Source organism: Pristiophorus japonicus, chromosome 11 (genome assembly GCF_044704955.1).
Source record: "Pristiophorus japonicus isolate sPriJap1 chromosome 11, sPriJap1.hap1, whole genome shotgun sequence".
NCBI lineage: Eukaryota > Metazoa > Chordata > Chondrichthyes > Pristiophoridae > Pristiophorus > Pristiophorus japonicus.
The window spans coordinates 181,503,409-181,530,483 of record NC_091987.1 but is presented as its reverse complement, the minus strand read 5'-3'; the positions used below and the strand labels follow the sequence as shown (position 1 = coordinate 181,530,483).

Here is a 27,075-nt window from a genome sequence, read left to right as displayed (position 1 = left end):
TGCTCTCTGAGGTGGACTCACTGAGGCTGAGCATCTCGAGTCTCATCGCCGAGAGCTTACAGAAATCAAGCGCAGGCAGCGCAAAGAACGTGCGGCAAACCTGTCCCACCCACCCTTTCCCTCAGCAACTGTCTGTCCCACCTGTGGCAGGGACTGTGGCTCTCGTATTGGACTGTTCAGCCACTCAAGGACTCAATTTAAGAGTGGAAGCAAGTCTTCCTCGATTCCGAGGGACTGCCTATGTTGATGAGTATACACCAATGAAACTGTTAAATAGTTCAGCATTACTTTTTAAAATTCATTTTCAGTGATTCCATATCAGGACGACAGGGCACCCTTATTAAAAATACTTATTATTGCTAAAAAAAACATTTTCCGCTGCATTAATAAAGCTGCACCAGGTTACCATTCTCAAATGCATCAAAGAATACTTTTTAATTGAAAGGGGAATAAAAGAAACCATTCCGTTCTAAAGCACTGCCTGATTTGGCTGGTTCGTGGAAGAATTTACATTGGTGATTATGTTAATTATTTTTGGCGGAAACTTGAAGCCTCACCTAACCGGGGCAATTTCCTGATCGCGCCCAAAGCAGAAATTTTACCCCAGACCCTCATCCATCATTTACTGAGTCAGAGTGCAGCCGATGCACTATGTCTTTGGGAACCTGTGTCTTTTCAAGGCGGCGGTCCCTCGAACGAGGATGACTTGCTTCCACAAGAGTTCACAGATGTTTCAATGAAGGACCCGATGTTCCAGTCCTGAACTCCAGTTGAGGGGGTGGAAGATGTCTGTGCGTGGATTTTTTTAATGTGTGATGACCGTTGCACATCAGCCACCACACGGGCTTGACAGAGCTAGGCCTTTATCCAGTGGCAAGGGTTGAACCAGGACGACTGGAGACTTGCTCTGCTGCACGGACCTAGTGCGCACACATTTGGTAGTATGGGCAGGCCCACGATGCCTCTGGGCCCTCGACTCTTCTGGGCCCCGTACCCTCATTCACCGCACCTCCGCCCACGATGTTCCAGGGTCCAGCGTTCTCACAGCAGGTCATCGTGGGCCGCCCCGACCTTTTCAAGGACAGCGGCTTCCACTCACACTTTTGAGAATTCCAGCTTCATCCTGTTGTTACTCAGCTTAATACTCTCGTGAGAGTCGTGAATCTTTGGAATTCTCTACCCCAGAGAGCTGTGGAGAGCTGGGTCATTGAATATATTTAAGGTGGAGATAGACAGATCTTTGAATGATAAGGGAATCAAGGGTTATGGAGAGTGGGCAGGGAAGTGGAGTTGAGGCTAAGATCAGATCAGCCATGATCTTACTGAATGGCAGAGCAGGCTCGAGGGGCCAAATGACCTACTCCTGCTCCTAGTTCTTATGTTCTTATATGAAGCAGGAAAAATTGGCGTAAATATGTTCCATTCTCAACACAGACAATCTTTTCCAGGGGTAACGCTGAGGTAAATATTTCTCTTTCGTGCTCCAAATCAAAGCACGGTGTCCTGACAGCACAAATCGGGAATGTGGTTGTTGTGCCGCCTCCGGTTATCCATCCAATTATTTTAAATCACTGGGTGTGCACACGTTATGTGCTCCATTACATGAAGTTCTGCAGCGCAAACACTACATTGATAATGAGGATGGGTGTGTAACAGAGCACGTCTTATTATTAAGAGTCTGACAATGGGGGTGTGGTTTGCAACAGAGAGAGTTATAACCGAGGAGTCTGTTGTTGAGGGCTGGGTGTAACAGAGAGAGTTATAACCGAGGAATCTGCTGTTGAGGGCAGGGTGCAACAGAGAGAGTTATAACCGAGGAGTCTGTTGTTGAGGGCGGGGTGTAACAGAGAAAGTGTTATAACTGAGAGCTTTTACAATAAAGGTGTGTGCGGTGGATAACATGGAATTTTAATTGCAAGCCTGATTATGAGGCTGGGTTGTGTTCAAGAGTGTAACTGTGAGCGCCAGGCATAGTCTACATTATAACACTGTGTGTAGAATCCTCAGGGATCCTGGACCAGACAGCCTAGGCCAACCATCCCACAGTGCTGCTTCAGTGGATGTTAGGCAGACAAGTATTCAGTGGTACAACTTGCTGTACCCCAACCAATTTCTATAATCAGGTTCCATCAGGATGGTGTACACACGCACCGATAACCGTTAATCTGATGCAGGTAAGGTAAACACAGTCTCCGCACTTGCCAAGTTCAAATCCTGGTTACACCCCAGCCTCCAGCTTCAGAGCGTGATTGTACAGAGGCCTCTTCACCAACATTAAATATTTTCAGTCCAAAGTTACCTCTTCCACCCAGCAGGGTGGATCACCAAGGCCGGCTATAGCAAGTCTCCAGCCCCAGACTGACGCAACTAGTGGAGGCCGGAAATTACTCTGGAGCCCAACGATACAGCCAGGATCGGGGGCATTTCCCAAACCTCTGCCTCCAATCGGCAAGCCTTGGCTTACTTCCAATGGCTGGCATTTATTAACATACATTTCAAAAAGGAATTGGATAAATACTTGAAAGGGAGAACTTGGCAGGGCTATGAGGAATGGGTGGGACTCTCCACCACCAGTGCACCGTGGCTGCAGTGTGTAACATCTACAAGATGCACTGCAGCAACTCCCAGACCTGCGACCTCTACCACCTAGCAGTCGCATGGGAATACCATCACCTGCAAGTTCCCCTCCAAGTCACACACCATCCTGACTTGGAAATATATCGCCGTTCCTTCATTGTTGCTGGGTCAAAATCCTGGAACTCCCTCTCTAACAGCACTATGGAAGTACCTTCACCACATGGACTGCAGCGGTTCAAAAAGGCGGCTCACCACCACCTTCTCAAGGCCAATTAGGGATGGGCAATAAATGCTGGCCTTGCCAGCCGTGCGTACATCCCATGAACGAATAAAAAAAACATAGCTCTTTCAAAGAACCGGCACAGGCATGATGTGCCAAATGGCCTCCTCCTGTGTCATAAGATTCTATGATTCTCTACCTAAATTCCCCTGGTAAGAACACACTGTGGTCCAGTTTGCCAGGCTGTGGAGAAGGTACAGCTCGTGCTCCTGCACTAAGTGTGCAGCAAAGCCACGCCAAGCAGGGTCGCCAACTCTGGCTGGACGCATTCCTGGACGTTTCATAATGTGACCCCCCACCTTCAACCGCCCTGCCCCCACTCTCGTGCCATTGGTCACCCGGCCTGTCCGTCCTCGCAGCTCACTACCTTCCCACACCGGTTGGAAAGCGAACAGACTTTTAATCACCTGATTGAACGATACTCGACTGTTACTCAAACAGCCTTTTTGCCCCATCTCCAATATTTTTATAACTAATAAAGAAAAGGAAATGAAAATAAAAGTCACGCACAATTTTTCTAAATAGCGCTCTGATTTTCCTCCCGGAACCGCTCACAGAAATGTCCTGGGGATGAATCTTTAATTCCTAGAGGGTTGGCAACCCTAGGCAGACCAGTGGGCTTTAAAGACTTGCCCTCACTGTAACAGAGGTCAAGTTATAATGAGAATAGGGTCCATTAGATGGATCGCGTTATAACAAGGCTGCAATGTGCAGTCTAACTCTTCACTTGCACAGTAATTGACTTTATGTGCCACTTGAAAAGGGCACATTGTGAGTGAATATGCCGTGTTACGATATGATTAAACGGATGATATTAGCATAAAAATGTATTTGTGTGAAGGAGCCAGACTGGGGGAGATAAGGAGCATTTTCCTGAGGACAGGACCTCCAGTTTCCCACTGATGTACCTGTAAAAAACCTCCAGTGTCAGGAGAGATGAGTGCAGCTGATTGTGAGGTGATTCATCTGTTTGTCACAAAAATGCGACTCACAATAAGTGGAATACACATTGAAATTGCAGCTCGACTCACACCAACCAAGATAAACGTGTGGCAGCCAGTCCCAGTTAGAACACGGACAATGTGGCCATTTGCCTCAGCCACGAATGCAGTCAGGGCTGTTTTGACTCCGGGAGGAAAATCAGAGCGATATTTAGAAAAATTGTGCCTGACTTTTATTTTCATTTCCTTTTGTTTATTAGTTATAAAAATATTGGAGATGGGGCAAAAAGGTTGTTTGAGTGACAGTCGAGTATCGTTCAATCGGGTGATTAAAAGTCTGTTCGCTTGATGTAAGGTGATGATGTCGCATCATTAAAGGGGATCTGCCTTATGTTGAGGTGCTTGGTCAATTATTTTCTTTGGTGAATCGGTAAAACTGCTGGTCGATTCCATCGACTAGAATTGTGCCGTTTGTTTGGCAAACCTTTTCTAATTTATTTGCGTGAACTTTCGCCGACAATGGTGTCCCTTTAAAGGATGTTGTCAGGGTTACGCTGATGCAAACAACTTGTCCTTTAGTTCCCCTTGCTGTCTCTGTCGGTAAATGCACTGCCGGTGTGGTACAGAACAATGCAGACCAGTGAGGCTCCCCGTTCGATTGAAGGGCTGTGCGAAGTTAACTGATCTCAGTGGGACTGCTACGTGGTTCCTGGCCGGCCTCCCACATTCTGCCCTCCGTAAACCTGAGCTCATCCAAAACTCAGCTGCCCGTGTCCCAACTCGCACCAAGTCCCGTTCACCCATCACAGCCTCTGCTCGCTGACCTACATTGGCAGTACTCCCCAAATGCCTCCATTTAAAAATTCTCATCCTCATGTTCAAATCCCTCCATGGTCTCGCCCCCTCCCTATCTCTGTAATCTCCTCCAGCCCTGCAACTCGCTGGGATCTCTGCGCTCCTCCAATTCTGGCCTCTTGTACATCCCTGACTTCCTTTGCACCACCATTGGCAGCCGTGCCTTCAGCTGCCTAGGCCCGAAGGTCTGAAATGTCCTCCCTAAACCTCTCTGCCTCTGCTCCTTTAAGGCGCTCTTTCAAACCTACCTCTTGGACCAAGCGCTCATAAAGACCCAGGATCATGACCCCCTTCTGCAGCACAGGGGTAGTGAGGCCAATTGTAATGCACTTTCTGCCAATCAGTCAGAGGTCAGCTGATTGAGCCTGAGGCCTCCTTGGTCTATGTTCTTGTTTGTCATCAGAACATGGGTCAAAGCTGCATATCAAGCCAACACTAGGATCCCTGATAAGGTGATGGTGGGGCCGCTCCTGGAACCATTGCAATTCTTGCAGCGATGGTATTCCCGGGATGGTGTTGCGAAGGGAAGTCCAACATTACCACCACAAAATATATATAGCTCCACCTGTGGACTACTGTGACACTGCAGCCAGTGCTGTGTACAAATAAAGAGGGAACAAGTCACCTGACTAGAGTTCCAGAGTGTTCTGCCATCTTAAGGCTGTGTGTGTGTTTGTGAGTTGTACTGAAGATATAACACACCACATAGCACATTACCCACTGAGCCAAGATGGAGCTCAGAATCTATTATAATGAGGTGATTCTTAATAAGTTTCCAGTGATATTGTCGGCTTAGCAACAGGGCTCACCAGCCTTGGTAATCACAATGGCAGATCTCATTGTTCAGTATGTGTTATGTTTTGTTCAGGTTCTCGGCTGCGTCTGGAAGACTCTGCGCCCCGAGTCATCGAGCACCCCTCAGACCTGATCGTGTCGAAAGGGGAGCCGGCCACGCTGAACTGCAAAGCAGAGGGGCGGCCCACTCCCATCATCGAATGGTACAAGGACGGAGAGCGGGTGGAGACAGACAAGGATGACTCCCGCTCCCACCGCATGCTGCTCCCCAGCGGATCGCTCTTCTTCCTGCGCATTGTGCACGGGCGGAGGAGCAAGCCGGACGAAGGCGTCTACGTGTGTCTCGCCAGGAATTACCTCGGGGAGGCCGTCAGCAGAAACGCGTCGCTGGAAGTAGCGAGTAAGTGACCGGGGTGGACAGAGCCCCCTCCCCCTCGGGGAATCACTGATCAGACCCTACTCTCATGGTCCAATAGGCCTGAGGGTAAACACATGTCGTAGTGAGCTGCCATTTGGAATTTGGATAGCGCCGTCTGAAACATATAGAGAGACTGGAGAGGCTGGGACAATACTCCAAAGAGCAGAGAAGGTTATGGGGAGATTTAAGCTTTGAGTTTAGAGTCATTGGAGTTTAGAAGAATGAGAGGTGATCTTATTGAAACGGATACGATTCTGAGGGGGCTTGACAGGGTAGATGCAGAGAGGATGTTTCCCCTCATGGGGGAATCTAGAACTAGGGGGCATTGTTTCAGAATAAGGGGTTGCCCATTTAAAACGGAAATGAGGAGGAATTTCTTCTCTCAGAGGGGGGTGAATCTTTGGAATTCTCTGCCCCAGAGAGCAGTGGAGGCTGGATCATTGAATATATTTAAGGTGAATGATAAGGGAGTCAAGGGTTATGGGAAGCGGGCAGGAAAATGGAGTTCAAGCCAACATCAGATCAACCATGATCTTATTGAATGGCGGAGCAGGCTCAAGGGGCCAAATGGCCGACTCCTGCTCCTATTTCTTATGTTATTATTTTTTTATGTTAAGAGATGTGTTCAAAATGATATGGGGATTTGATAGAGCAGACAGGGAGAAACTGTTTCCACTGGCAGGAGGGTTGGTAACCAGGGCACAAGATTTAAAATAATTGACAAAAGAACCAGGGGGTGAGATGGGGTGAAATTTGATTATGCAGTAAATTTAATCTATAAGGCACTGCCTGAATGGGTGGTGGAAGCAGATTCAATAGTAACTTTCAAAAGTGAATTGGATAAATACTTGAAAGGGATAAATTTTAAGGGCTATGCGACTGATTGGATAGTTCTTTCCAAGAGCCGACACAGACACAGTAGGATGAATGGTCTCCTTCTGTGGTTCGAGATTGGATGATTCTATGAATTCAGTGTTATTTCTTTGCTCTGCTCCCAGGGACTGTTGGTTTGTTTAGAAGTGGATAGGACGTGCACTTCAATCCTTCCATGTACAAGAGGAATGGCTTCCCTGAAGGAAGCAAAGCTCAATTTCCAATCCATTACCGCTGGCAGTTATGGGCGATACAATTGGAGTTATCCTCTTGTTCTGAGCATCCTCGAAACCCTCTTCACAGCGAGTGTTTATCAAATGTCATCCGGCTGAGTTAAGCCATTGATCAGCCGATCAATACTGCACGGCTGAGCGTTGCAGCTTCCAGCTAGCAGGGGCCAAAGGTCAACGCTCACAGAACATTAACACCCGAGTTGCAGTGTCAGTGTTTGCGAAGTGTTTCAGACCTGTGGGCTGCGATTGACAGGCCCAATGCTAATGGACAACCTCAAGCCGCAGTTTCCCATTTTGCTTTCAGCTCATGTCAAAATATTAACACCTCGTGGACTGCAGTTGGGTTCACTCAAAACTCTCCGAGGCTTTTGTCACATTTATAGCATGTAAGCTGTTCGGAGCTGTGTTTTCTTTGGTGCGGTAGTGTACTTGGGGGGGAGGAGGGGGCGCGGGCATTGATAATGGTGCACTCCCCCCATCCATTCTCCAGGGTTGGGGGTCATTACCCAAGCACCACATGCTCCTGGTCACCGAGAGGGAATCTGCCAGCGGAATCGAGGAACCTGCGGTGGTGCTGTGGCAGGGACGGCACTGCAGCACCCTGGTGAGGGATCTTAAAGCGGCAGGAGCCACAGTCTTGTTGGCCCCAGTGGAGCCCATGGCCTAAACAGCTGAGTGAACGGCAGCCATTTTGAAAGAAGGGGAAAGGCTTCTCCCAGGCCCTGTCCCTTCACTGGTGAATTTCATGCTGCTACCCCACGCCTACCATTGCCTTCAGCCCAGAGGCTGGCTCGGCCTCCCTGTTGGTATTTAGATGCCGGTGGACAGCAAAGGGGCATCCAGTGGTGGTCGCAGTTGAGACAGGGTAGAAAAACTTAGGTCAGGATGGGGAGTTGGCAATGGGTCTCAATGCTCTATATTCCCGCCATTTCTGTCGTTCCCCGTCTGATTTTGGACGTGAGAGCGGAGAAAATTCAGCCCTCGGTGTCACAGAGAGTCAGTAATTCCCGTTCTACATTTCATGGGAATGTTAACTCGGAACCTTTGAATCCTACAACACACCAGCAATGCCCTTTAGCCAGTGCCGGCTCCAAGCAAGAGCAGATCAAAATGCTGCCCTTTTCTGGCCCTTTCACCAAGAACTTCCCGTGATTCGAGATACGGAAGAGAGGAAGCTCTGAAATGTGGTGAACGAGTAATTTTGATGTTGCAGTTCTAGTGCAAGATTGTTGCCCAGTATTATAGTGGTCCCCATACTATACACAGGTCTGGTCTCCATATTATACTGGTCCCGATACTATACACAGGTCTGGTCTCCATATTATACTGGTCCCCATACTATACACAGGTCTGGTCTCCATATTATACTGGTCCCCATACTATACACAGGTTAGGTCTCCATATTATACTGGTCCCCATACTATACACAGGTCTGGTCTCCATATTATACTGGTCCCGATACTATACACAGGTCTGGTCTCCATATTATACTGGTCCCCATACTATACACAGGTCTGGTCTCCATATTATACTGGTCCCCATACTATACACAGGTTAGGTCTCCATATTATACTGGTCCCCATACTATACACAGGTCTGGTCTCCATATTATACTGGTCCCCATACTATACACAGGTCTGGTCTCCATGTTATACTGGTCTCCATATTATACTGGTCCCCATATATACACAGTTCTGGTCTCCATGTTATTGAAAGGATATAGAGGCACTGGAGAAGGTGGAAAGAAACGTTCACAAGGATGATACCAGAACTGAGAGGATTCACTCACCAGGAGAGGTGGAACAGGCTGGGGCTCTTTTCTCTAGAAAAGAGAAAGCTGAGGGGTGACCCGATATAGGCCTGTAAAATAATGAAAGGGCTGAAAGAGTAGACACAGAGAATATGTTCCGACTTGCAGGGGAGATCAAAACTAGAGGCCATAAATATAAGATAATCACTAATAAATCCAACAGAAAATTCAGGAGAAACGTCTTTACACAAAGAGTGGTTAGAATGTGGGACTCGCTACTACGTGGAGTGGTTGTCACAAATAACACAGATGCATTTAAGGGAAAGCGAGATAAGTACACGAGCGGGAAAGGAGTCATAGGTTATGCAGAGGGGTGGGAGGAGGCTTGTGTGGAACATAAACACATAGACCAGTTAGGCCAAATAGCCTGTTTCTGTGCTGTACAAGCGACGTAATTCTATGTATACAGAGAACAATGGATCTGTGGGAGTGAATACTAATATGGTGATTGGGAAAATGCTGGAGTCCATTATTAAGGAAGCAGTAGCAAGATATTTGGAAAAGCATAATTCAATCAAGCAGAGTCAGCATAGTTTTATGAAAGGGAAATCATGTTTGACAAATTTGCTGGAGTTCTTTGAGGATGTAATGAGCAGGGTAGATAAGGGGGAACCAGTGGATGTGGTGTATTTGGATTTCCAGAAGGCATTCGATAAGGTGCCACATAAAAGGTTACTGTACAAGATAAAAGTTCACGGGGTTGGGGTTAATATATTAGCATGGATATAGGATTGGCTACCTGTCAGAAAACAGAGAGTTAGGATAAATGGGTCATTTTCTGGTTGGTAAACAGTAACTAGTGGGGTTCTACAGGGATCGGTGCTGGGTCCTCAACTATTTACAATCTACATTAATGACTTGGATGAAGGGACCGAGTGTAATGTAGCCACATTTGATGATGATACAAAGATGGGTGGGGGAGGACACAAAAAATCTGTAAAGGGATACAGACAGGCTAAGTGAGTGGGCAAACATTTGGCAGTGGGAAAATGTGAGGTTATCCACTTTGACAGAAAAAATAGAAAAGTAAACTATAATTTAAATGGAAAAAAATTGCAAAGTGCTGCAGTACAGAAGAACCTGGGGGTCCTTGTACATGAAACACAAAAGGTTAGTATGCAGGTACATCAAGTAATCAGGAAGGCAAATGGAATGTTGGCCTTTATTGCAAGGGGAATAGAGTATAAAAGCAGAGAAGTCCCACTACAACTGTACAGGGTATTGGTGAGGCCACACCTGGAGTACTGCATACAGTTTTGGTCTCCGTATTTAAGGAAGGATATACTTGCATTGGAGGCTGTTCAGAGAAGGTTCACTAGGTTGATTCCGGAGATGAGGGGGTTAACTTATGAAGATAGGTTGAGTAGGTTGGGCCTATACTCATTGGAGTTCAGAAGAATGAGAGGTGATCTTATTGAAACATATAAGATAATGAGGGGACTCGACAAGGTGGATGCAGAGAGGATATTTCCACTCATAGGGGAAACTAAAACTAGGGGACATAGTCTCAGAATAAGGGGCCACCCATTTAAAACTGAGATGAGGAGGAATTTCTTCTCTCAGAGAGTTGTAAATTTGTAGAATACTCTGCCCCAGAGAGCTTTGGAGGCTGAGTCATTGAATATATTTAAGACGGAGATAGACAGATTTTTGAGCGATAAGGAAATAAAGGGTTATGGGGAGCGGGCAGGGAAGTGGAGCTGAGTCCATGATCAGATCAGCCTTGATCATATTAAATGGTGGAGCAGGCTCGAGAGGCCAGGTGGCCTACTCCTGCTCCTATTTGTTATGTTCTTATGTAGGAAGCTGGTTGTGGCAGGGGACAGGCTTGTTGCAACTTGGAGTCTAAAGCTGCTGATTGTACATATTCAGCCTGTGTTATAAATACATGATCCTCCCCTGTGCCTGTACCTCGTGTTTAGAATGTTCTAAGGAGTCAGCATTTGCTATTTTTATATTTTTTCACTGAATCTCATTTTTTAAGTTCAGTTTCAGAAGAGTCTTGCCTGAAAGCGGCACTGTGCAATATTAATAACAAACTCGTCAATAGGTGAAATTCTTCTGTCAGACATTTTAATTTAACCAACCAGGTTAACGCCTTTGATATAAAGAAGAAAGAACTTTTAACGTTTTGTAATGTAAGTAATGCGGCAGCTGATTTGCACACAGCAAGATCCCACAAGCAGCAATGAGAAAGCAACCAGATCATTTGTCTTCAGTGATGTTGGTTGTGGGATAAATGTTGGTGAAGACACCAGGGAGAATTCCTCTGTTCTTCTTCGAAGTACTGACATGGTATCTTTTGCATCCACCTGAGAGGGCAGGCAGGGCCTTGGTGTAACTTCGCAGCCAAAGAACAGTGCAGCCCTCCCTAAGCACTGCACTGGAGTGTCAGCTTAGATTATGTGCTTCTTATTCACTCAGAAGTGACTCCTTACCACTGGAGTGAGACTGGAACCCACAACCTTCTGAGAGACAGGAGTGCTACCCACTGAGCCACAGCTGTCACCAAATAAATGGGTGGATAAAACCCTCCATTGGGTAACAGATAGTAGCAAAGGACTTTATACAAATGCTTTAATTTATTTGTGACTAATAATTGCACAGCAAAATGACAAGACAGTTGAGTCTTTTTCCAAGCTGTTCAACGTGTACAATGTGCGGATTCACCTTGGTGTAAGGAAGAGCCTTTTTGTTAACAGATCCAGCAGGTTAGTCACAGACTGTGATCCCAGCACAACAGTTGCCAGTTTACATTTACAGCAGAAAGCTAGTCGTCTTGGTCTGGATGCGAGACAAGAAACTGTAGTCTTGATAGCTGTATTGTATTTGCTTCATGGGTTCATGGCTTAAGAATTTATAGCAACACATTGCTACTAAGAACTAATTGGTTTATTAACAAAGCTTTAGCAATCACACTACACATTACCAGTTCATCCACTAGGCTCACAACTGCATACCTCATCGTGGATGACCTAGATCCAATTGACTGAAGTTTTATCGAGTCTTGTGAACATCACAGGACTGGCTAAGCCACTCACAATGCAACAGCTCCACAACTATTTTTGTAAAACTTTTAAATCAAGTGCCCCTTTTTAAGGGCACCAAAACCCACAAATTAACTAACAAACATTAAAGGGAACCTTGTCAAATCAAATTAAATTAAAATGTTGTTCCCTGTTGAAATGACGCACTCCAGCCCCTCCGGTGCTCACCTCTCACGGAAGACCGCGAGCGTACTGGTGGACACCGCATGCTCCATCTCCAGGGACACCCTGGCACGAATGTAACTGCGGAAGAGAGGCAGGCAGTCAGGCTGAATGACTCCCTCGACTGCCCGCTGCCTGGATCGGTTAATGGCAACAGCTCTACAACTCTTTTGTTGCAAAACAATAAACATTAAATCAAGTGCCCCCTTATTAAAGTGTGGGGGGGGGCGGGCGTGGGAACACTCCAAACACTTTTCAGGTGCCCTTTTTTTGTTTTCTTTTTTGTTTTTTTTGGGGGGGGGGTGGGTTTTGTGTTTTTTTTTATGTTTTTTTTTAGGGCACCAAGAGGCAAATTATACAAGTGCCCCCTGACTGGAGGGACACGAAAACCGGCTATAAAAACAAATTAAACTTTAAAACATATAAAATCAAATTAAAGCTTGGTTGCTGGGGGTGATGAAGCACTCCGGTCCCTCCGGCGCCCACCTCTCGCGGAAGGCCGCGAGCGTACTGGTAGACACCGCGTGCTCCATCTCTAGGGACACCCTGGCTCGGATGTAAGCACGGAAGAGAGGCAGGCAGTCAGGCTGAATGACCCCCTCAACTGCCCGCTGCCTGGATCGGTTAATAGCAACAGCTCGATAAACCTGTGAGCATATTCACAGGTGCATACATTACAGTAGTGATCCATCTCCTTGTCTTCCACAGAGTTGCAGGTAGGCAGCACAGACTCCCAGCACAAGCAACTGATAATGTGAATAAACTCAGCCACAAAAAGGAGCTAGATATATAGCTGTTTGAGAATGTGATTGAACGTTACTATGATCAGTGTAGACAGTGAGCGTCAAATGCTTCATGGCTCCTGGGCGCTTGGGACTATGGAACTGTCGTGTGTGTAAAGGTACCTGCCCAGAGTTGAATAGTGCAGGTGTAGGGGTGGATGAATTTCCTGACCTTTCATGTGATTGGTGTTGGGGAACAGGGAGCATTAATGCAGAACTCTCCCTTGGGTGATTAAAGGGCTATACTTCATGAAAGGATACGTCTCATGTATTCTGTGGAGGACCTAACATTACAGGTCCTGAACTACATCGTGTAGGGTGGCAGATGTCTGTGGCTGGATTTTTTTAACGTGTGGTGGCTGTTGCACACCAGCCACTACATGGGATTGTCAGAGCTAGGTCTTTATCCAGTGACAAGGACAGAGTTAGGTCTTGGCCCAGTGGCACGGGCCTAGTGCGCACATATATCGAAGTATGGGCTGGCCCGTGCTGCCCCTGGGCCCTCGCCTCTTCTAGCCTCGAACTCGCGCTTTTCCCAATGTGATCGGGACCTAGATAGTATGGCCCCAATGAATGCCTTTATCTGGATAGTAGTTACCTATGTATGATCTGTGGTTCTATAGTTCTTCCTGCTGAAGTCGAGGCCTCTGTTTGAACCCACCAGTTGTAGTGAAACTTGTTCGGTTGATGAAATCTATGGGATCCCGTGTAATATGTGAACTAGTTCTTTGTAGCACTTATCCAGCAACAGACTGAGAAGCGCCATTTACCTTTTGAACCTGTCTCTGATGACTCTTGATGATAGGCATGTGTGAGAATGAGAGAAAAAACACAGACAAATACAAAGCAAGAGGCAGACTCCACATGTAGGGAAGAGGAGAGAATGCATGCACAGACTGACAGGGAAAGAACAAAAGAGAGAGAGAGATACAGTCATAACTAAGGGAAATAAATAGTCAGGGCCTGCAACCAAGTTAGGAAGGAGGCAGGCTTCATTTGGTTGAATGGTGCTGCAATTTCCATATTACTCACTTGAGAAAGTCCAGTGGAAAAGCCTCTAGGGTCATAGTGGGCGGTCCAAGGACAGAGGTCAGAAGTTGTTTAAACCAAGAGGTTTGCTATTTCCCTGACCCATCACCGTCTGACAGCTAAAGTATCCTTTCTGAGGTGACACATGTCACAGCTCCTTCAAAAAGGAGAGGGCCAGTGATGGATAGGAACTGATGGGCCTGTTACAAAAACACTCAGGGCAGGTATAAAGTGAACATGCATCGGAGCACAGCTCCAGAGAGAAGCCATTCAAGCAAACAAAGGGCATTGGCGTTCAGTGTAAAAGGAAAAGAAACAGAATCGTTCCCAGATTTCGTTTTACTGTTGCCAAAAGCACAAATACTAAATCGAGTTTCACGGTGAGGAACCAGTTCTGTTGGCTCAGTGGTGTGGAACTGAGCCCCACAGATCAAGGACCCAGGCTCAAATCCTGGTCTGTGCTGGGTCAGCTGACCGCATCCAGGGCAACAGTTGCGAGCACTTTTCTCGACCCCTCCATGGTCTCTAAATTGTCAGACTGCTTGTCCGACATCCAGAAATTTTCTCCAATTAAATATTGGGAAGACAGAAGCCATTGTCTTTGGTCCCCGCCACAAATTGCATTCCCTGACCACCGACTCCATCCCTCTCCCTAGCATCTGTCTGAGGCTGAATCTGACTGTTCGCAACCTTGGTGTCATATATGACCCTGAAATGAGCTTCCGGCCATATATCCGCGGCGTAACTAAAACTGCCTATTTCTACCTCTGTAACATTGCCCGTCTCCGCCCCTGCATCAGCTCATCTGCTACTGAAACCCTCATCCATGCCTTTGTTACCTCTAGACCAACGCACTCCTGGCTGGCCTTCCACATTCTACCCTACGTAACCTTGTGGCCATCCAAAACTCGGCTGCCCCTATCCTAACTCGCACCAAGCCTCGCTCACCAATCGCCCCTGTGCTCGCCAACCTACATTGGCTCCCGGTTAAGTAACACCTCGATTTCAAAATTCGCATCCTTGTTTACAAATCCCTCCATGGCCTCGCCCCTCCCTTTCTCTGTAATCTCCTTCAGTCTCACAACCCCTCGAAATATCTGCACTCCTCAAATTCTGCCCTCTTGAGCATCCCTGATTATAATCGCTCAACCATTGGTGGTCATGCCTTTAACTGCCTAGGCCCCAAGCTCTGGAACTCGCTCCCTAATCCTTTCCATCTCGCTACCTCTCTTTTCTCCTTTAAGACGCTCCTTAAAACCTACCTCTTTGACCAAGTCATCTGCCATAATTTCTTCTTATGTGGTTTGGTGTCAAATTTATTTGTTTTATCTTAAAACACTCATGTGAAGCATCTTGGGATGTTTTACTACGTTTTAAAGGCGCTATATAAATATAAGTTGTTGTTGTACCTCAATTGAGTCCCTGGGTTAAAAAGCAAAAAATGTGGCTAGGGTTCCTGCGCTGGAACAACATCCGGTGAACCACGCTGTCTCTTTGTGGGTGTTGGTGAGGGACAGTATCCGGTTCAGTTTTGATTCCTCCCTCTGTCCTCTCCACAGTTTAGTAGCCCACCAACACACACTGTCTAGGCTCACACAGGAAGAACGGCCGTTTGGGCAGTTTACCAGAGGCAGTTAGCACTTTCAGAGGAGATGGGGTGTGCTGGGTCCTTATGTTGTCTGAATGTGCATCCCTGAGGTGGGTGGGTGCGGTGGGGTGGGGGGGGCGGTGGCGGGGGAGGTGGGAGTGGTAAATTTTATACACAGAGCTTAAAATCGGACGGGGCATGAATCGGGAGGGCTGACTTCCTGACATGCCTTTCCAGCTGGCAAAACTCAGCACTGGGAACATTAAATCGGAAAAATTACCCTGATGCTGATTTCTCTCGAATTTGGGGAAAAAAAGAGAATAGGCTGGAATTCATTCTAACTGCTTGGAAATGTAGTGTTTAAATGCTCCATAGATCTGGGCCTAGCTGCAGGAAGCCTGATAATACCAGCTATTGTGGAAGCCTTATTAAAGCTCTCCTTGCATGGACGCTGCCTTGCATTCCCAAGGTTACTCAGCCGCTCCTTATCTGTCCTGCCTGAATCGTGATTGCCCTACCAGATTTGAATGAAGCTGTTGAGCCATTGTATCTGCTAATGGTTTTATGGAGGCTCGGCCTTGGTAAACACAGGAAAATTGGCCCTTATCACCTTTTAAGATAAATTATTGTACACCTGTGACCTACCTCGGTGGCCAAGACAGCAGTGCAGTACTGAGTACAAGCGCAGAACAGTGGCACACACTGTTCCAGCTATTTCTTTGTACAAGACTGAGAGGTGGCCTGACAGAAGTCCTTAAAATTATAAAGGAGTTTGATAGAGTAGACGTAGAGAAAATGTTTCCACTTGCATGGGGAGGCCAAAACTATGGTGTGTAAATATAAGATAGTCACTAAAGCAATTTAGGGGAAACCTCATTACTCGGTGGTGAGAATGTGGAACTCGCTGCCATGTGGAGTGGTTAAGGTGTACAGCATAGATGCATTTAGGGGGAAGTTAGATAACTACATGAGGGAGAAAGGAATAGAAAGGTATATTGATGGGGTGAAATGAAGTAAATAGAGTGAGAGGAGGCTCATGTAAACACTGGCATAGAAAGAAAGACTTAGATTTATATAGCGCCTTTCAGGACCACTAGACGACTCAAAGCACTTTACAGTCAATTAAGTACTTTTGGCATATAGCATAAAGTATGAAACGCAACAGCCAATTTGCGAACAGCAAGCTCCCACAAACAGCAATGTGATAATGACCAGATAATCTTTTTTTTTGTTAATTGAGGGATAAATATTGGCCAGGACACCGGGGATAACTCCCCTGCTCTTCTTCTGAATAGTGCCACGGGATCTTTTACGTCCACCTGAGAGAGCTTGGTTTAACATCTCATCCAAAAGACGGCACCTCCAACAGTGCAGCTCTCCCTCAGCCCTACACTGGAGTGACAGCCTAGATATTTTTGTGCTCAAGTCCGTGGAGTGGGACTTGAACCCACAACCTTCTGACTCAGAGGCAAGATTAGTACCCACTGAGCCACTGCAATGAAATTCTAACAGTAGGAAAAATCAAGTGCCAAATGTTTACAGGGTGGGGGATGAGGTATCCAGGTGAAGGATGCACTGTAGGTGGAGGGGAGAACAGATATGGATGATACCCTGAGCAAGGTAGATGTCAGGTGTGGACTCTGGGTGAGCGGATTTGGATGTAGATGGTGCTGCAGGTGGGGAGGGAATCAGAACCTAGAAGAACAAGGGCAACAGCCACATGAGAACACTGTCATCAAGTTTCCGTCCAAGTCACACGACATTTATCGCCATTCCTTCATCATCGCTAGGTCAGAATTCTGGAACTCCTTCCCTAATAGCACTGTGGTTGTATCTTCACCACACGGACTTCAGTGGTTCGAGAAGGAGGCTTGCCACCAACTACACTGTGGCTCAGTGGGTAGAACACTTGCCTCTGAGGCAGAAGGTTGTGGGTTCCAGTCTCACTGCAAGAGCATGAGTACATAAATCTAGGCTGATAGTGCAGTGCTAAGGGAGTGATGGAGGTTATTTCTTACTTTCTTATGCCGGCCTTGCCAGCAACACCCACATTCCAAGAATGGATTTAAAAAGAGCAAGATTGGGTGACGGAAATGGATGCAGTCTCGGGGGGGTTTACTAAAGGAGACAGGGGTGCAGAGCACAGTCTGGAGGGAATTCTCTGTGGGCAACATTTATATAGAGCCACAGTGAGGACTGAGGAGCTTTGAGGTGTGGATAGCACACAATTGGTGTCAGTAATGAGTAATTACTCTGCACCGTCAGTAATCACTGATTGGCAAGTGCTCTGAGAGCATTGTGAGAGAAACTGTATCCTTTAGTATTGATCCCTTTGAATAGTTTAAAACTGCTTGAGTGCATTCTGTTTAGTTAAACCACACAGGAGCAATGTGGTAATTGATAGTTGGTCAGCATTTTATACAGATCTATAGAATATTCAGACTGAGCATTTTTGAAAGAGATCGCGGGACTGTTGCTTTAAGCTGTGGGGTGGAGCTCTGATGTTACTATGTGATTTCCAATGTTCTGCAATTGTCATGTATCTTACATGGCTACTGTTGGTACCATATCAAGGTGTGCCACCAGAGGGCACGGCAGTGGGAGACTTGTAGGTTACCTGTACAGATGTACCTGGCCTAGTATAAAAGGCAGGCCACCAGGTGTGATCCTCACTCTGGAGTTAACTAATAAAGGACTACGGTTAACACAGTTCAAGTACAACACACTGCCTCATGGAGTCATTGTTAGAGCATCTAAGGACACAACAACTGGCGACGAGAATACGAACTTTCACACAAAAATGGCTACCCTTTGTTACGTTCCAGAAGTTCGCCGATGGTGATGATTGGGACGCCTTTGTGGAAAGGCTAGAACACTTTTTTACAACAAATGACCTGGCAGGAGAAGACCCGGCCGCACTGGCTGATAAGCACCGCGCTATCCTGCTAACCAGTTGTGGGCCCAACGTCTATGGCCTCGTCAGGGACTTGCTGGCAGCAAAGACAATGACCAAGTCGTACAAGGAGCTCGTAACCCTGATCCAGGAGCAACTCAAGCCCAAGGAGACCATCTTTACAGCCAGACACCGGTTCTATACCCAACGACAGCCCAAAGACCAGGAAGTCGCGAAGTACACTGCAGACCTCAGGAGACTGACGGCACCGTGCGAGTTCAGCACCCACCTTAACGAAGTGCTGCAAGACATTTTTGTCATTGGAATTGACCATGAGGACCTTCTTCACAAGCTACTGTCAGCGGATACCACAGTCACACTGCAGAAGGCCATCTCTGTGAGCCAGTCTGTCATGACCTCGACCTGTAGCTCTAGGCAGACGTCTCACCCTCAGGACTCAAACCCGGCAGGTACTGTGCACAGAGTGGTGCCGTTCAGGAGCTGGACTATAGAGCGTGAATCTTCTCAGGGAAGAGAGAACAGGCCCCTGAGTCCCTTAACTCAGAGTCCGCCGAAGGGGGCTAATCAAGTAGCACCATGCTGGCGTGGTGGAGGGAATCACAGGGCTCACCAGTGCCATTTTAAAGACTATGTTTGTAAAGGCTGCGACTCCAGCGAATGTGTAAGAGAAGAAGTGGGAAGATTTCATCCCTCCAGCGATCAAAGCCCTCTGTGCTCAGAGGCAAAGCAAGCCCTCACCTAAGGGTGGACCCAGCACCGGTGAGCTGACCAGCACGACACCCGAGACACAAACAACCCAACCCAACTGCGTGGAGATGATCCAGCTGGGACGACCCGAACGCACTTTCCAGGCTCCAGTGGCAGGACTCAGGAGGGAAAAAATCGGATCCAGCAGCGACTTCCCAACTGCAGCGGCAAAACCCGGGGAGAAGAGGATCGCTGCAGTCAACATCGTGGATGAAGCAAAGATGGCGCCCGCACCACGAGGCGATGCGCTGAAGACAAAGATGGCTGTGGCCAGTCCATGAGGTGCAGCACTGATGGAGCAACATATGGCACCAAACGGAGAAGCGGATTGGAGTAAAGCAAGCAAGGCTCTCTTAAAGGAGGCCGGCAACCCACTACAATTAAAGGGACAGTTCCACACATTTAAGCAAAGTAACAAGAATTGTAAGTTAGAGACTAAAGGTATAATGTAAAATGTGTAATCGATAGTCGGAATTGTATACATGCAACCAGTGAGGAAAAGTTGCACAACTATGTACAATGTGTAATTGATGATTTGAACTATGCATATGCAACAAGCGACGAAAAGTCGCCCGATTGCGATCGGACTCCTAGAATGTCCATCATAAGTAAGGAAAAGCTGTGTGATGCAGGATTCCCACCACTCGCAGCCAATGTGGCGAGCAGACATCCATCGGGTGCACGTAGGTCCAGCAAGCTACCCAATGCAATAGCCTGCATCCTGGGGACCAGAGTCATGCACCACGAAGTGTGGCCACAAGCAGCCAACACACACGAGCTGCAGAGCAAGCGACCTCAGCAGGGCAAAGGCACCGGTGGTAATACCATGCCCTGGGTCGGCTCCATCTCTCAGGCAACTGATGCACCAACTGCCACGAGCCTGAAGGAGCAGACTGCACTAAGGCCATACCCCTAGGGTCAACCACCACTGTCTCCCCAAAGGAAACACGCACCAGTCAGGATCACAAACCAAGCGACGCTCAGGCCAGCGAGTCAGCAGTTCCCTGTGCACTGCTAGACGACAGCTCCTCAGGGAGCAGCTGGGACCCAGGGCATAAAGAAAGGATGGGGAGGTCACAGACATCTGTGAACCTGCCTGATGCTAGGAACCACGGCGGCAGCCCCGAGAGCAGGCTACACGAGCCAACCGGCTTCCCACTGCCAGCACCGGGCACTGAACCACCACGGGACCACAGCGACACCACCCAGCAGCTCCAGAGCTAGCCTATCCTTATGCACCAGTCACCGCATCGACAAGGCATCTAACTCTTGTCGCACCACGAAAACACTCAACAAAAAAAAACATGCAAAACCCACTTACCTGAACTTGTGTGTATATGAATGCCAGGAGCCCCTGCCACCAACGTGGTGGGGGGGGAGGGGGAGAATGGAGTGGTCAGGAACACACATACACACAAACAGCAACCACCAGCACGCTACTGCACCAACTACCCACCCAAGGTTGAACCGGCCCGTTAGAGGTCTACCAGACAGAACCCACATACAGCTAAGCCCAGAGCATAAGTAATGCAGAGGCGATTTGCACTGCGGGTTCAGGAGGGAGTGATATCATGTATCTTACATGGCCACTATTGGTACCATATCAAGGTGTGCCACCAGAGGACACAGCAGTGGGAGACACGTAGGTTACCTGCACAGGTGTGTCTGTCCTTGTATAAAAGGCAGGCCACCAGGTGTGATCCTCACTCTGGAGTTAGCAAATAAAAGACTAAGGTCACTACAGTTCAAGTACAACACACTGCCTCGTGGAGTCATTGTTAGAGCATCTAAGGACACAACAGCAGTGATAGGCCGCCGGCTCAGTTTCTACAATCCCTCACACCACCAGCTCCCAATCTCAGCCACTTATATCGGCATGTAACAAGAGGATGTTCGACACTGTTTGAGCTAACAAAGGCAGAAAACAGCATCTATATAAGGGAGAGAAGGGTTTAAGGTGTCAGCCGTGGCTCAGTGGGTAGCACTCTTACCTCTGGGCCAGAGCGTTATGGGATCAAGCCGTAATTCAGAGACTTGAGCACATAATCTAGGCGGACACTTCAATGCAGTACTGAAGGAGTGCTGCACTGTAGGACGATGAAACGTTAAACCCACACCCCATCTGCCCTCTCAGGTGGATGTAAACGATCCGACGGCACTCTTTGAGTGAGAGTAGACGAGACCTCCCGGGTGCTCCGACCAAATGTTATCCCTCAACCAACAGATTATCTGATCATTATCACATCGCTGTTTGTGGAACCTTGCTGTGTGCAAACTGGTTACACATTTCCTACATTACAGCAGTGACTACACTTTGAAAGTCCCTTGAGTGGTTGTAAAAAGTTTTGTGACATCCTGAGGTCATGAAAGGCACTATATAAATGCGTTAATGTTAACGGTGGGTGGGGGTGGGGGGGGCGGGGGGGATATATTCAAAGTTATCAGCACTTGAGATCCTGAGGATGTGAAAGGTGCTATATAAATGCAAGTTCTCTCTTTCTCCACTCCAGGGATTTGAGCACAGCAATAATCTAGGCTGACACTCCAATGCAGTGCTGAGGGAGTGCTGCACTGTCGGAGGTGCCGTCTTTCGGATGAGACGTTAAACCGAGATCTCATCTGCTCTCTCAAGTGGGAGTAAAAGATCCCATGGCACTATTTTGAAGAAGAGCAGGGGAGTTATCCCCAGTGTCCTGGCCAATATTTATCCCTCAATCAGCATATCAAAAAAACAGATTATCTGGTCATTATCACATTGCTGTTTGTGGGAGTTTGCTGAGTGCAAATTGGCTGCATTACATCAGAACCTACACTCCAAAAGTACTTCATTGGCTGTAAAGCACTGTGAGACGTCCAGTGGTCGTGAAAGGCGCTATACAAATGCAAGTCTTTCTTTTTCTTTGTGAGCATAAACTTGCCCATCGCTACCAAAAACGAGTGCAGGGGTTAAGCAGCATGATGATGGGCTAGGTGAACCTCTGGCCGATAAGCTCGGCAATTTCTAGCAAAATAGCGAAAGAGCTTGCATTCACCCACGACAGCTTTGTCTTCAACCTCCAGTTTCAGAGCAGCCACCCGTGAGCAGGCAGTTATTATCCAGCCCGTTAGTTGGGGTCAGAGAGATGAAATTTAACATGGGGGCACCTGAAAAGGCAAGAGGGAATAACATACGGAATGGTATAACAAAATGGGGAAGGAATAATTAAAATACTAGAAGATGCGCTGGTTGGAATGGGAACATGACAGAGGTGATAGGCTTGAAATTCAATAGCCCAATCTCTCTGTTTTTAGCTGTTCAATAGGAAAGGATTTAAGTTCTGATTGTTGATTTTTTTGCCTCTGATGCTCCTTGGTTTGATAATTATTATTGATTGGAAGAATACTTCTGAGCGAACGTACTTTTAATAAGTGTCGGCAGCTCTGCTTACACTCTGCACTCTGGAGGGCTGTCTCTTTCTGTCCGCAGTCTGATGAATAAGGAAAGCTCCGAATCTATAGCTATTGATTCTGAGCTTAAAAAGTGCTTGAGATCCAGCACTACGGGCTCGATGTTACTGTGAGTCTTTTTGTCCTTACTCAAGTGATTGAGGATGAACAGGTGTGTCGGGTTTCTCTTTAATCTCTTCATATCATTCTCGGACAAATGTTTGCTTTGACCTATTCTCCTGACTGTAACGACCTCCCGAGTGAATCGAGGCCACAATAAACAAAAGACATTTTACTGGGAGGGTTTTGTTCCCAGGACCATTGTGTACACACATACACACAGTGTATAAAACCGCCCAGGAATGTGACACAAGGAATGTTGTTTCCAGATTAACACCAGAGCTGGTTTAATCGTCCATCAGATGAGACATTAGATCAAGGCCAACCCTCTACTTGTTCTAGAGATTCATGGAGGAGTGTTCAAGGTCCCTGTGGCAGTACTCGAAGAACAGGAGTGAGTCCTCCCCATCATCATCATCATCATAGGCAGTCCCTCGGAATCGAGGAAGACTTGCTTCCACTCATAAAATGAGTTCTTAGGTGGCTGTACAGTCTAATATGAGAACCACAGTCTCTGTCACAGGTGGGACAGATAGTCGTTGAGGGTAAGGGAGGGTGGGACTGGTTTGCTGCACGCTCTTTCTGCTGCCTGCACTTGATTTCTACATGCTCTCGGCGATGAGACTCGAGGAGCTCGGCGCCCTCCCGGATGCACTTCCTCCACTTAGGGTGGCCTTTGGTCAGGGATTCCTAGGTGTCAGTGGAGACATTGCACTTTAACAGGGAGGCTTTGAGGGTGTCCTTGTAACATTTCCTCTGCCCACCTTTGGCTCGTTTGCCGTGAAGGAGTTCTGAGTAGAGCGCTTGCTTTGGCAGTCTCGGGTCTGGCATGCGAACAATGTGGCCTGTCCAGCGAAGCTGATCAAGTGTGGTCAGTGCTTCAATGCTGGGGATGTTGGCCTGGTCGAGGATGCTAATTTGGTGCATCTGTCCTCCCAGGGGATTTGTAGGATCTTACGGAGACATTGTTGGTGGTATTTCTCCAACAGCTGGTTCCCCATATACTGGTCAACAATCCTCCTGGAATCAAAGCCACCAACATCTATCTCTGTTAGTTGATTGTTGCTGTGTACCAAATGTGGCAGACGAAGGTGCTATTCCATGATTCTTCCAGAAGGATCAATTTCAGAATGAGAGAAATGGAGCTTATTTTTCCTTATAGGAATTTAGAGATAATTAAATAATCCATAGGACACAATGGTTCACATGCTGCCAGAATGTTGTCTTTGAAATATAGCAGTCCAGGGATGAATAGTGGAGATGGGAGAATATATAAAAGGGGTTACTTGATGGCCCTTGGGATCAGGGAGTATTTATGCAGGGTTTTTTTTTTCTCAGGAGAATAAAGGGATTGAGCAGAGGCCATGTTAGACTGAGTTGAGTATGGTCTACAGAAGGAGTGTGCTTCAAAGGATCCAAGTTCTTCTTCTGGATTTTCTTTCATGGGGTAAATGGACTTTGGTTCAGGATTAGAGTGCAGCAGTGAATAGCAAAAATGTTTTCCCTTCCTGACATAGATAAGAAGTCAAATGGATGCCTGTACCCCTCCTCAGAAGGGTAGCAGGTACTTTACCCTTTACCCAATGGACTCCAGTCCTCACCACAAGATTCGATACCTCATCTCAGGATTGATATCAGGAATTCGACTCATGGCCCCCACAGTGAGATTAGATACACTCCTGCGGAGCTCCGCTGGGCAAGCCACATTGTCCGCATGCCAGACACAAGACTCCCAAAGCAAGCGCTCTTTCGGAACTCCTACATGGCAAACGAGCCAAAGGTGGGCAGAGGAAACATTGCAAGAACACCCTCAAAGCCTCCCTGAAAAAGTGCAACATCCCCACTAACACCTGGGAGTCCTTGGCCAAAGACCGCCCTAAGTGAAGGAAGTGCATCCGGGAGGCCGCTGAGCACCTCGAGACTCATCGCCGAGAGCATGCAGAAATCAAGCGCAGGCAGCGGAAAGAATGTGCGGCAAACCTGTCCCACCCACCCCTTCCCTCAACGACAGGGACTGTGGTTCTCGTATTGGACTGTTCAGTCACCTAAGAACTCATTTTAAGAATAGAAGCACGTCTTCCTCGATTCTGAGGGCTGCCTATGATGATGATGATGAGATACACGACACCACAGTGCAAAGCTGGGGTTTTGATTTAAATTTGAAAATGAGACAAAGCTCTGCCCGACATCAGTTGCTGGTTATTATTCAGGGTGAGCCCATTCGAACATCACACATGCAGGTGAAACTTTCTCACGATAGATACGGTGCGGCAAACTGTCAGCACTGAAACTATTAGAATCATAAGCATAGATTCTCAACTGGCCACGCGGTGTAAAATCAGAGTTGAGAATAGGCGGCCCATTATAGAAACCGCTCACCTCTCGGTACAATGTAGCTAGAGTTTCCACGGTGCTGAAGTCCTGTGTTTTCAGCTGTGTTACACACCATTATAGCAGTAACCAAGGAAGTAAGCAAAAAAAAGTTGCAGACTTTGACTTCATCAGAGTGATTGTTGAGAATGTTGATTGGCAAAGCAAGACGCGTCGTGTCCTCCATCCGGAATGCGGTTTGGATGCTGCTTTCCCTTTGCCACAACGAGCCTTGTTGGAGCTACTCATTATTAAAAAGAAAAAAAGGACTTGCATTTTACGACCACCGGACGACTCGAAGCACTTTGCAGCCAATTAAGTACTTTTGGAGTGTTGTCACTGTCGTAATGTGGGAAACGCGGCAGCCAACATGCGCATGGCAAACTCCCACAAACAGCGATGTGATAATGACCAGATAATCTGATTTTCTTATGTTGATTGAGGGATAAATATTGCCCAGGAGAGGACTGGGGAGAACTCCCCTGCTCTTCTTGGGCTTACTTTCTTCTGCTGGCCTGAAGCAGTTATTCTGATTGGCCAAGCTGCTCACGATGACAGCTCACCTACCAAACAAGGACCGCTGGTTAGGCCACCTGTAGACCTGGTCATCCTGAACATAGCAGGCCCTGCGTCAGCATTCAGGGCAGCCCGATTTTGGGTAGGAGTCCTGAAGCAGGCATTAATCCCTCTATTTGGTTATGCAAAGAGTCAAATACCTGTTTCAGGCATGGGCCCTATAGACGCCTATACCTCAGCCTTTACCAATATGGCGGGTGACGTGCTTCTACTGCGGAATGTGTACACGTGCGAAGCCTGCCGTATTGGATGCTTAGGTGCCTATTTTATGCCAGTAAAATGGGTGCAACGTTAATGAATTTCTAGGCCCATGTGTCTTAATAGTTCTTGGCGTCTAATCTACTCTTGCCCATGGATGTTATAGGTATTGATCGCGCGCTGTAGCATCCCAGTTCATTTTAAATAATTTATCTATCCAATCCCATCATCAATTTAAAACCTCCAATTATATCCCTTCTATGTCTGTGTTTCTCTAAACTATGCTGGCTGCTAATTCCTTTTTAGGTAGTATTGAGTGTGTCGGAGCGGACAGGATTTGGACGGGTTTGCAGGGAGTCACAGTCTGACCACATCAATGGTTTGAGAGCTGGAGATAGCCTCTACGGAACTTTCATTGCTTTCCTTCACCTGGGGAAATCAGAGTGAATTCAGGCACGGAGAGGCCAGACATTGATTGTGAGGGATAGATGTTAAAAAGAACATCTGCCTTGATAACAGTTGACAGTGAGAGACATTGCGGGAAGTAATTGTGATGTCCTGACTGACATGGAAGAACGTCTCTGATATGAAAGAATGGATTCTACATCGATTGCCACCTATGCAATTAGCGACTGTCAGGCCAGTGCCATTTAAGGACAATGCCCCGACAGAAAAATTTTAAAAATATTTGATCATTCTTTTCTTCTATTATTTTGTTACTCCCACCAATGGCGAGCTTGATTACTGACGGGGGTGCTCAGCAAAGTGACCCGTTACCAGGTTACTTACTGATGTCTGTTGAGTTGGTGACAACGAGAGTCAGAAAAATTCTTGACTCACCCCTCTACCCAACTTGAATGCAACATAGCGGGAAAAAGGCAGAGATGTGAAGGCATGTTTTGCCAGCATGGCACAAAAACCCAATGAGCTTCACCTCAAGACAAGTTTAAAAATGTGAAAGGTTTATGATTTTAGACCTATTTTGTTCCCTTATTCTCTCCTTTTTCCCCCTCATGCTGGGGAGGGCTCCACTGCTGCTGGGTATGCTCCAGTACCTTTCCCAAGTGCCCATACTTCATGTATGGACCTAGACAGTGATTGTCACCAGCTATTCTTTCCTCAAAGGCTTCACAGCTAAGCCTGCTCCTGAGCTCTCTCACACTACAATGTCATTGAAATCCCTGACGGATTATTTTCCCCCTTATTCCCCCTTCAGAGTCTCAGAGTAAGGGGTCGGCCATTTAGGACTGAGAGGAGGAGAAATTTCTTCATTCAAATTTGGGCTGGATTTTCGGCTTTGCTTATTTCGGCGTGCTAATGGCGGCGAGGCAGTA

The 27,075-nt window shown here is 47.2% G+C and overlaps 1 protein-coding gene across 1 annotated transcript in view; it reads left to right on the top strand.

Moving 5' to 3' along the window:
- The window catches only part of robo3 (roundabout, axon guidance receptor, homolog 3 (Drosophila)), a 332,776-nt gene that overhangs the window by 49,407 nt on the left and 256,294 nt on the right, over positions 1-27,075 (top strand). Inside the window, exon 2 of the mRNA XM_070892823.1 lies at positions 5,522-5,848. Within this exon, the coding sequence (XP_070748924.1) occupies positions 5,522-5,848 (327 nt within the window). The remainder of the gene's footprint in view (positions 1-5,521; positions 5,849-27,075) is intronic.